Here is a 12,685-nt window from a genome sequence, read left to right as displayed (position 1 = left end):
CGCCATCTTGAATTTTCCAATACATCGGTAAACACTGTATGGTTTTCGAGCTGAATAAACATGTTAAATTGAATAAAAATACGAAAAATATATCCAGTTTGGTAGAAAAGTAACTTATTTTGCCTTTGATAACATTTATTTGTTATATATTTGTTTTTGACAACTTTTTCGAATCTGTGTGTACAGTAATACAAACCCATTAAAAAATATTCATTTCGATTAAAAAAATATTCATTTTGGTTAAAAAAAATATTGTTCATTTCGATTAAAAAACATTCATTTTGATTTTTAAAAAATCATTTTGATTTAAAAAATAGTTTAATTTTAATATTTGTTTATTCTCTTAACTCATATCAAATGTTTTGCTTGTGTTCTGCTTCAAATATTCATAATCTTACATGCATAATTTTCATTTAATTATATTAAATAAACTTCAAGTTTACTACAAATCAAATCGTGTTCCTTCACTTTTTTAAAATGTAATTTATAAATAATTAAAGACGCATTCTAATCTTTAAAATCTATAATACAACGAAATATTCAATTGCTTATAATACTTAAACAAACAACTGGTGTTTTTTTAATTATTTTTTTATTATTAATATTAGATGAGTTTCAGTATAAATCATCGTGTTCTTTATTTCAATACAATTTTGCAGTTTTGTAACGCTGTCTGTAAAAATTACTGTTGATTATTGACAGTCTAAGATTTCCACATATCTTGCTTGTTGGGACCTCGGCGATGACGTCATTTTTTCAGCTGGCCGGCCATCTTTATAACGAAGGCCACGCCACCATCCCCCCACCAAAAGGGGAAGCCTGGCATTTTCTCACCCGAAAGGGGGGAGCTTGGCAGTTTCTCCCCCAAAAGGAAGGAGCCGGTGTCCCCCCAAGGGTGGGGGGGCGAAGAGGCCAGGAGGAGGTGACTTTTATTCTTTGGGGGGGGGAGAAGCCTCCAGGCACCCTCCTCCCTGAAGGTGGGGTTGGGGATTATCTCTCTCTGAAGGGGGGAGGCCGGCACCAAGCATGTAAATCCAGAGGGGTGACTTTTTTTGTTACCCCTCGGAGTGGGAAAGGGGCCGATCACCCAGGCAACGCCGGGTAACCCATGCTAGTATATATATATGGGTGGGTGTGTATTTACATGTATATATATATATATATGTATGTATATATATGTATATACATGTATTTTATATGTGTATATATATGCATATATATGTTTTTATTTATATGTATCTATATATATATATACATATATATATATATATATATTATATGTATGTATTTATGAAAAATAGATTGGAGATGAAAGGGCCTGAATGCCTAACGTTTCGTCCGATTTATGGGGTCTTTTTTAAAGAGGAGTAGTCATTGACGAAGGGGTCGGAAGATTTGGTGATATATATTATGATGGGGGGACACCATGATCGTTTATGTAAATTACATCTCTAGATACATATATACATTTATGAGTAAATAAAATAATAGTAATAAATTCGAGTAAACTAGCGTAGTGATTGGAAAAATTTCGTCTAAAAAAAAATGTAATTAAAATAAATAAAATGATACAATAAGAAAAGAAAACCAACTCTGCGAAAATATCGTAGAGATTTAAAAGACTGCGTCTAGAAATATAACCGTGGTAGATTAAATAAATAAAAATAATAAAATGAAACGAGATTACGAAGTTTGTTCTTTTTTAATTAGAGACAATTGAATTAGAAAAAAATAGCTTAGTAACTTGAAAGATGACAGCAAAAATAAGAAGAGAATGTGATAAAATGCTGTTTATGAATAGGCGGTGGTAAAACAAAATATAGTAAATAAGTAAAATATAAATAATAAAATCAAATGAAATTACGAATGAAACAACGTGGAAAAAAACTTTCTTTGTTTAATTATATATTTTGAATGAGACATTATAGCCGACTTAATTAACGTCGTGTGGATCTGTTATTTAATTAAGTCGGCTATAATAATTTTTTTTCAACTTTGACCCCAATTATGACCACTTAACATTTACTTTTTTGGATTTCAATCAAGTTAAAAGTTTAACCCATATCATCTACCTCTAAAAATTCAATTTAGCGTTGAAGTTTGGTAGAGTCTGCAAAAGTCAACCTTTTCAACTTTGACAATTTGTCAACACAAGTTTTCGACCCAAAACTGATTAAAAACTTGCCACATGTCCAAACACCCTTTATGTAAAATTTCAAATGTTGCAAGCAACAATTGTCTTAGTTATTTTCTAGAGACTGCAAAAGTCAAATCTGTTGAACGTTGAAACTTTGGCTTACACATTTTCGACCAAGAACCGAGTAAAAATATTGCCCTATATCTGAATTCCCTTTTATGAAAAATTTACAAATGTATTGACCAAAAATTGGTTGAATAATATTGTAGAGAACGCAAAGGTAATTTTTTAAAACTTTTTCCCATGTTTAAACCCGTAGAATTTATTGGAGGGGGGCTCAAATCAAATGTAAATGTTTGACCAATGCTTAAGTAACTATATTTAAAATGTCCAGTGTTTAAACCATAAATTGGAGGAGGATTTTTGTAGAATTTACCAAGTTGAAATCTTTGAAGTTTGGCCGACAAAAGAAGAAAGTGTTTCCAAATCTTTAAACCCTTATATCAAGTCTCGGGTCTTTACAGCGAAAATTGACAGAGTATTTTGAAAGGGAAATGTACACACACAGACATACACACATACACACAGACAGATAAGTTCACTTTTATAGATATATAGATAATATTTCAAAATATATAGATATGCACATAGGTAACATGTTCTTTTAGAAGCGAACATTGACATATCTTAATCATATCGTTTTATTAGTTTGTATTTTACTAATATTTTTTTGTGTTCAAAGTAAAAAAAGGTAGATTAAGTATGCTTTACGAACTTTTTGATTTTTAGCAAAGCATCATGTAGTACAAGATAGAATAGCACAATATGAAAAAAACATAATTTACAGGAGGCAGTTTACAAATAAACGCTTGAAATCAGAGGCTGAGATACTATTTATATATTTTAACAAAACAAAGTACATGTGGAAAACTTAATAAAAACATAATAAGTCATAATTCAGGGAAATATATATGTAATTTGTAAGAATATTATCTTATATATATATATATATATATATATATATATATATATATATGCATGTGTGTATGTGTATGTGTATGTAAGTGAGGGTTATTCTGGGTGTATATGTTGTGTTGGAAACTTTAACTTGTTGACGGTTGGCGTATATTGTTGTGTTGCGAAAACACATTCCGAAGGATAATTAAAAACAATGCTGAAAATTATATTCGAGAGAAATAACATCTTAGGGATAGCAATGTAGCGTTGCCTTTGCAATAAACTGCATAATACTAGCGTTAAATAAGAAGGGGTGGCCCCTTCTCATGTAAGTAATAAGGCAGACTTAATAAGTTAAAATGATATTAGGAAAAGGCTAGAATCGAACCCTGTAAGCAAGCGTTACATATAATGGATAATTGGAATTTCAGGGATGGAGTCAATTGGTATTTTTTTTAAATTGCTAAACATTATGTATGTCAGAAAAAAGGCGATTGTCTATTTGTTTTAGAATAACTGGATATTAAATATCTCAGTTAGAAAATTCACAATGCGAGTTTATAAACAAAGATTGGTTAAATATTGAACAAGTAAAATTGGAAATTCTTTGTTGCCAAAAGTCTGTTTTGACGGACATGTGTTGAAAGCGTGATACAGTCACGTTCGTCGACAGTAGATTGCTGACGTCATAAACAAAGTAATTTCTTATGATATAAAATTTAAGGGTTCGGAGTTAAGATGTTTATGAGAGAGAGAATGAGAGATGATACCACATATTAATAGGGTAGAAGAGAGATCATGGAATTGTACAGGTTGATGAATAAAGATATCATTCATAACTTTCTAACTGGCGTCTTTACAACCGAAAAGGTAAATGTGTTTTGTATATTCACCTATAAACGAACTCTTGCATAACGTTCTTACAAATAATATGCCTCCTTCATCATAATAATGTATCTCCTCTCCTCTATATGTGTTAAGAAGAGTTGCATCATATCTCCCAGTTCTTATTTATATGAAGCCCCCAAGAATCATCTCAATATGTTATAAATGCACCCTCAGTACTGCCATCATCGTTATACCCGTTATACATGTATTCGATATGAATGTCATCATCCTGTTCAATATGTACCCAGAACACAACACTATAGCTATCATTGTTTTATTTAAAATGCACCTTTTTTCATCGCTCTTAAATCCGATCTATATTTCTCTAATTTTTGATAATGCTACTCTTCCTCTTCTTAACTGTTTTATTACTCTGGACGCAGAGTTTTTTGTTTGTAATATAACAATAAAATTATTGGTGTTCTTGCTTTTATTTGTAATATAACAATAAGATTATTGGTGTTCTTGCTTTGTTTGTAATATAACAATAAGATTCTTGGTGTTCTTGCTCTCGATGAATGGAACGTTTATATATATTAGCATTTCATGAAGGTCACTGATACTTTCTGGCTTAAAATATACAACCTAAAAAATATAATACTTTATTATGAATCCAATGCCTTCATACAAAATCGATGTTCTTCTCTAGTACACAACACTATTTCGAACCACATTGAAAGGTAACGCGGCATTAAAACGCGCTTGCTTCCTCTAGGTTATTCAACTTTTTTGTTCCAGCATATTGCAATTACTAAATATATATATTTTACCAATTCCGGGTTGACGTTTATTACGTACCAAATGGTATAATTTAGTTTAACTTAGTTGATCTATAACGACACCAACTTGTTTTGTTCAGATTACAACGCCATATTAAAAGTAAAATTCTTTATTTCGGACAATGTGAAGACCAGAAAAATAACGCCCATACGCCTGACGACAAGTGCTGTGGAACATTGTCCATCCACCATTGGTTTGTCGTAGCCCTGTGTGCAGAAGCGAACTGTTGTTGCAAGATATAGAGTCGTCCAGCGGCGATACATCCAGGACGGTATTCTTCTTCTCAATATTCCCTAGTAATATATGTTTTAAGCGTCAGGTTTTTCTGTCACACTTTACTGCTATTAATGAATATCCATCTATCTATCTATCTATCTGCCTATCAATTTCGCCCCAAAACTGATTAAAAACTTGTTTTATGTCTGAATACTCTTTATATAACACTTCAAATGTTTAGACCCATAATTTACTGAATAGTTTGCTAAAGACTGCAAAAAGTTGTTTTACTTTGACGCCTGTGCAACCAAACTCTAAGCCAAATGTTGACTAAAATATCATGCTTTATGTCTGAATACACTTTGTGTAAAATTTCAATGTGTAGACCAAACATTGGCTAAATAATTAAGTGGAGACCGCAAAAGTATTTTTGCTAAATTTTGAACCCAATTTTGACCACTTAACATTTATTATCTTGGGCTCAAATTAAAAAGGTTGACCCATGTTAATGTAACCTACATCTAAAATTTCAAATGTTCAGACTACAGTTGGCGGAGGAGCTTGCAAACTCTCTAAAGAAAATCAATTAACTTTGACCTTTGACAGCTAAATTCCTGGCCGAAAACCGATTAAAATGATTTCGTACATCTCAACACTTCTTATGTTAAATCTCAAGTCTGAACAGGCAGACAATTTCAGTTTCATATACATATATATATATATATATATATATATATATATATATATATATATGTGTGTGTGTGTGTGTATATGCATACGCGTGTTTGTGTGTGCATATGTATATGTATATATATATTATATATACATATATATACGTGTGTTTGTGTGTGCATATATATATATGTATATATAAATTATATATATATATATATATATATATATATATATAAGTAAATATTTTATGAATTACTATCTATGTAATGTGAGTAATAGAGGTTATATAGAGAAGATACTGATAGAAGTCGTTCGATATTTTGCCAAAAAGACCAAATGTTTAGTAGTTTCTCGACGTATAATCCATGAACCATTTTTTCGAACATATTAGAGAACGCATTGAGATAATGCTCTTTTCTAAATGTCGCTTCAAAAACACCTCGTTTTATATGATATTATGAACATGTTATTGCATCAAGAAATAATTAGATGACATTTGTTTCATTCATTGTTTATAATCTCTTTATTATTTTACAGAATGCATGGATGCAATGTTCTTCAAAGATATAATTCTGCACCAGACTTACATCATTGCAGAATACTGGAAGGTAATCTTCGTGAAATATATCGATCTGAGCGAAAGCTACACAATTGTAGAAATAATGAGTCCCATTTTCCTGAAAGATATCGTTGCGTTGCGAAAACATATAACCGTTTAATATATGCGAACTCTATATCAATAGGACACCAATATGTGCCGAATTTGCATGATTTCCAACCGGATGGAAGCGTTAATCCTGAAGCACATCACTCAGTGTTAAATCTATGCCATTGTGCTATCAATGCCGACGCCCTGTCTGAAAGATATAAATCCGAACCCAACCTAACGCATTGCCGACTTATTGAAGGTCGTCTTTATGAGGTATACCTTTCAGATCCAAACCTTTACCATTCCAGAAAATATGAGGAGGCTCTTTCTGAAATCTACCGATCTGTGGTTCAGCATCATCAAAAACTCAAGGAAGACATTGATTCCGAGACAAACTTAAACCCTTGCTGTTGCGGTTTGTTGAATGACAACTCCTCCCGTCAGAAACCGGAAACCAATCTCAGTCTGCACATGGAACATTTTTATAAAAGCAGTTCAGTACACTTGCCTGGATCTGTTGATATGGATGGCGAAGATCATATAATCGATCTGAACGCGGTATTAAAACCAAGACAGTCGTACGCAATGGACTTCATTACAGAGAATCAATCACAAATTCCAATGCTGAAACAGACAAAATCTCAATCGAAAAAAATGTGCCGATCTGGAAGTTCATTTATCAAACTTTGTCTGTCATGTTTGATCCCCAAAACTGATATTTGAAATACGATCAATATGCGTTATACTGAAGGTCTTTGAAACGTTCAATAAAAAACAGTTCAAGGAAAGCTGAGCAAAGGCTTGTCTGCCAAGTTGGAAAGTTCATGTTGACAAGCTTGAGATCGAACATACGGAATGTTCGCTGAAGTTGGAGAGGAATGTTGTAGCACGTAATGTACCGAGGCGGATGAACCCCAGCGTAAAAATAGATTCTTAAAATGATTATTTATATACAATAAAGCCTCCGCGACATGAGTTACACAATGAGCTCAAATAACATCCACAGCTGTAAGCATTCGTCAGCGTTGTATTCAGTGAATTTACCAGCACACACACACACAAACAAACACACACACACACATATATATGTATATATATATATATATATATATATATATATATATATATATATATATATATATGGTTTTACTTTTATACTTCTGAACTATTTTCCCAAGGAAATAATTTTTCCTCGTCTCCACTTTTTTTTTACCTTTTTATCTAATTTTCTAATAAGTACGGCAAGAAAGTTTCTGCATTGTGTAAGTCAGATGCTAAAATTAATAGTCCACATCATTTGAAAACGCCCATTATTAAGTTGAAATAAATATATAATGAGATTGGGCTAAGAGTGCATTGTATTTTTGTGTTTTAACAATTATGCACGTTTTTTTCCGAAAATGGATGTTCTACAGTCACACACAGACTCCTGTTCCCACTATTCCTTTCTTGCTCTCGTTCTCTCTTTTTACATATATATATATATATATATATATATATATATATATATATATATATATAGATAGATAGATAGATAGATAGATATATGAATGCATATATACATACCATTTTAAATTGCCAGCATGCATATATGCATATATTCATATTAATTGAAATTACAAACATATTTCTTTCTCACCTCTCTCTCTCTCTCTCTCTCTATATATATATATATATATATATATATATATATATATATATATACATATATATATATATATATATATCATAATGTTTTTAGGGATACAATATTTAAATATTTCAATTAGGAAGGGAAGACTTTTATTGTTAATGATTAAAAGTAAATGTGTGTGTATATATATATATATTCCTTTAACCTTCTCTCCAAAAAGGGGGGAAGTGAGAACAGGAAAGAAAGAGAAATGGGGAGCCAGCTGACCGGTTTCGACCATCGCTTCTCAAAGCTGTATTGAGGGAATTTTTAGAACAAAGAATGAAAAAGCGATCAAAATTGTGATTTATTCAATTTACGGGGGGAAAAGTGGGAAAGGGATTAACATAAAACAACGTTATGATCGAATACCCTAGAGATTAATCATGTTCAAACCCATGAGACATTCCATTTGCCTGCAAAGGGAAGGTATTCTAAGCCGAATGTGAATAGTCTCATAGATCTTAAGGTGATATAGTGAATGAGCAGGGCTAAGAATATAAAAAAGAGTCCGTGCTAAAGTTCGCTGTACAAGACGGTTTTTAAAGTAAATGATCATAATTGAAGACCCGTATGTGTTACTAACAACGTCCGTTACCCGGTAGGTTCCATTCCTAATTTTACTGAGTATATGTTGTTGGATTCTTCCATCTAATTTTAAAGTGGTTCGACCCAAGTAGCTGGCACCGCAACCACATTCAAAATTGTAAATAACGTTATTATTATGGTAGGAGGCGTGTAGAACGCCTTTTCGAGAAGATGGTCATGAAGTTCTCGTAGAGAACACAACACGCACATTGGCAGCAAAATAACATCCCCGACATAACATTCATTTTATTTTGCTCCTAAAAACATCTTTATTGAACTTAGAAAATTGGCCACGACATCTGTGGAATTTAGTTTCAACAATATTATGTATCGGCGAAAAGATAGTGTGGCCTTGGGCTCAGTACTTGGACCGACCATGGCGAATATTTTTGTGTGCTTCTATGAAGAGCGCTTACTATCTGGACCCATAACACCATTAGTGTACTTCCGATATGTTGACGACACATTCTGTTTATTTCATAACCAAACGGAAGCAAACACCTTTTTCTCCTTACTCAATGGAATGCATCCCGCGTTGAAGTACACTTATGAGGAATAGTGCAATTCATCGATAGCTTTCCTTGATGTATTGGAAACAAACACACCATCTAGTTACCATACATTTATATACCGCAAACGAACATTTACAGGGTTTTACCCTAGTTGGGATTCAATTTGCCCTAAAAAAAAACGTAAGATAAATCTAATTTGTACCCGAACATATAGTGTCCTTCGTGATTTGTTCCAAGTTAAAATTAGATGAAGAATTCGAAACAATTACGGAGACTTTATCCCAAAACGGGTACCCACTAGATGAGATAAGGTCAGTTATTCAAAAGAAATTGGCTGAAGTCTCTCGAATTAAAGAGTATATAGTAGCCAAATGTCCAATTTATCTTGATTTGCCTTGGTTGGGTGCAGTAAGTTAGAAATTTGCCAAACAAATAAGTTCAGCAGTTCATGGATTTTTTGGAGAGAAGATTAAAGGAATATATATATATATATATATATATATATATATATATATATATATATATATATATAGATATTTATATATATATATATATATATATACAAATTTACTTTTAATCATGAATCATAAAAGTCTTCCCTTCCTAATTGCAATATATAAATAAATATATATATATATATATATATATATGTATACATATATATACACATATACACACACGAACACACACGTGTGTATATGTGTGTTTAAGTGTATATTTCTATATATTTGCAGAATTAAACAAACCACTAAATTTTGAATCGAAATATTTTTGTTTAATTTGTTAAATTATGAGCAACACTCCTATATTCATATTTCTTGCAGCCATAATCTAATATTTTAAAAAAAAATGTTTTCTAAATACAAACAGCTAACTCTGTGAACTTTTAATTTAGAAAAAAGAAGTAAGAAAGAAATAACTGGATCAGCTGAATATAGACATAGGGAACAAGATTTGCAGAAAGACAATGAGAAGAATGTTGTTTCCCCCAGGTACAAAAATGCGGTTGGATTGTTAATAAACTGTTGCATAAAATATGGCATAAGACCGAACATATTTCGAACTGGTTTTTAAAAAAAGTTACTACAGAAATGCATGAGATGAATCACGTATTTAATATTGCAAATCAGAACACATTAGACTATTCCTGTAATCATCTGGTCCCTGTTAATTTTGTGATCGAAGTTTAGTTTTGTGCAGTTCCCAGACTTTGTTTTTCTCTTCCAGAGGGTGGTGTTTATTGCTAATCGACAGAGGTGCCTTCACCATAGAATACCGACCGGTCTGGCCAAGCATTTTTGTAGGTCAGAGTGTTCCTCCTCTGGGGCGATGACTTCTCGATCCCAGTTTCCGATCCTGGTTTCTAAGTTTTTGCTGTTGCAAAGAACTAAACCACCCGTATAGTATGGGTCCATGATGTTCTTGCTAAGAGCATTTCAGCAACTTCATTTCTGTTTTCCGATGCAAAAAACTGGTTTTAGTAATCTACGTCATGCACACGGTACGGATATGACAGTTTAACTATTAGTAAAGAAGAGAAGATAATGCTTGGGAAAATGTTCCTGTGACACCAAAACAGGCACTAGTCCTCTGTCTAATAAAAGAAAGTCTGTTAATCCGCAGAAACCTCCAGAGCACTTTTTTAATGAGCATGTTCTTGTTATTTTCGCCACACCGACAACATGATTCTAATATAAATAATGCTATTTCCGGAAGATCACTCAGCAGATTACTTGGAGGTGCCTAAGTTTTTATTATATCGTGGGCATAAGAAAGGATGATTTTTACATCTAGATAGCTTCCGTCGGATAGGAAAATTTAAGAGGAGTTTTTTTTTGTTTTTACTTTTTCTATTGTGGAGTTGGGCGCGAATTGCAGCAAACAGTTCCGCTTTCTTCGTTGCCATGCATATGCCCTTCTGGTTGTTTGATAGTAGAAGTTTTACTGATCGCTCTTTATTCAATACATTATTATAGATTTTCCAGAAAGCATGACGTCCTATCTTCTGCGATTCTAAGCGTCCCCTTATTATTTAGGAATGCTTTCTTTTGGCTATCTCTATTTCTCTCTTGAAATGATTGTTAGCATCTACGAATAGTTGCCTATTATTTTTTTTTTACCTAAACCGTATAAACCGGCGGGTTGTATACTTCCATTGTGCAATAGCAGTTGCACAATATATAGTGAACAATGCGGGTGAGAGAAAGAAGATATCGGTCCATGGGGCATTTCTGATGTTTTCTCATGGCTTCCCAGTTAGCCCTTTTGTAGAGTCTTGGTTATTTGAGTAGTGGTTCCTCACCTTGGAGTTGAGATTTAAGTGTAATGTCAACTAATACCACTAAGTGTTTTGCGTTTCCAAGTAGACTGAGGAAAGTATTCACAAAATCCTCGGGTAGTGTGGTAAGGTCTTGAAATATGCTGCTGGTGTACACGATCTTATAGAATTAACTATAAAGAAGCTATACGTAGAACGCCCCCTGCATCTGTGATACGAAGACACTTTTTATGGTGGATATTAAAGTCAACAGACACATGTATTCGGACGTTACTATCAAATGAGAATACTGTATTCATACTATCAGAGACATGACCGATTAGGATACAATGCTGACTTGAGGAGAATGGTAGAGAAAATATAAGTAACAAGCACAGTGATGAAATGTTAGTCGAAAGCACATAAACGCCTGTTCATCTGATTCAAGATGTTTTTGGTTAGTTTAAGGGAGTATGCTACGAATATAGACTTCAAGCCCGTGCATATATCTATTTGAGTCCTTACGAAAGAGAGGGAGGTATCCTGTCATGTTAAAGAAGTAGAAGGGAATTGAGGAGTGTAAGTTTGTTTCGCTTAATTCTAAGATATCCGAAGAGTTTACTAAGAGGTAAGTTTCTACATCATTACGCCCATGGATAATGGTGAAAGCGAGCATACAGGCAGAGAGGAATTAGTTTTGTTTGGGTTATTATCTGGTTTGCTCGTATATTTGTTAAGGGTTGTCATTTCATCACGTTTTTCGTTTAATATTAGGTTAGGGAAAGAGTGTTGAGCAAGAAGAGTAGGACAAGTTTCGATGTCAAGTATGCACACACAATGATTCATTTGCAGAGTTCTGTTTAGAAAGTTGTGGCCTAACCAAATATTTGATCAGGGTTCGCTTCCATGAATGGCGTGGCACTACAACTATCCCGATATTATACAACTGATAATAGAGCAGCCACTCTAAGCAATACCAATGAGTTAGACCTCCTTTACTATCAGTCAGAAATAGAAGCCTGACAAACTGTCAATCAGGCAACCCTCAATCTCTAAGAAAATACTGCCCAAACAAGTCAAGTGAGCACAACTGGCATGCTAGCAACACACATTTTTGCTCAGTTTCTGAAAAGAAAGAGCAAAATTGAAAATAGGAAATAGGGTTCAATGTCCTAATCAAGAAACAAGGCCAAGCACAAAGTGGTTCTGGTGAGCGCCTGGTATTGTACCTCTGCGCCTTGCTTTTGATAAAAAAAATAGTGTGAAAGCCGCGATCAGCAGAGACTAACTATTTTTTAAGTGATGTAGATTTGCAAACCAGAAATTTGTTCGAGTCACATCTCTAGCACTGAGG

General features: G+C 33.2%; 1 protein-coding gene across 3 annotated transcripts in view; it reads left to right on the top strand.

Moving 5' to 3' along the window:
- The window catches only part of LOC145288242 (uncharacterized), a 33,157-nt gene extending 25,843 nt beyond the window's left edge, over positions 1 to 7,314 (top strand). For all 3 annotated transcript variants that reach the window (XM_080136280.1, XM_080136278.1, XM_080136279.1), the window contains exon 2: positions 6,191 to 7,314. In XM_080136280.1, coding sequence (XP_079992406.1) covers positions 6,192 to 7,025 — 834 coding nt within the window. In that variant the 5' untranslated portion in view covers position 6,191 and the 3' untranslated portion in view covers positions 7,026 to 7,314. The remainder of the gene's footprint in view (positions 1 to 6,190) is intronic.
- Positions 7,315 to 12,685: the final 5,371 nt, after the last annotated feature.

The sequence above is a fragment of the Euprymna scolopes genome, chromosome 11 (genome assembly GCF_053919585.1).
Source record: "Euprymna scolopes isolate OS-2025 chromosome 11, ASM5391958v1, whole genome shotgun sequence".
Classification (NCBI taxonomy): Eukaryota; Metazoa; Mollusca; class Cephalopoda; order Sepiida; family Sepiolidae; genus Euprymna; species Euprymna scolopes.
This window is presented reverse-complemented; position numbering and strand designations above follow the sequence as displayed.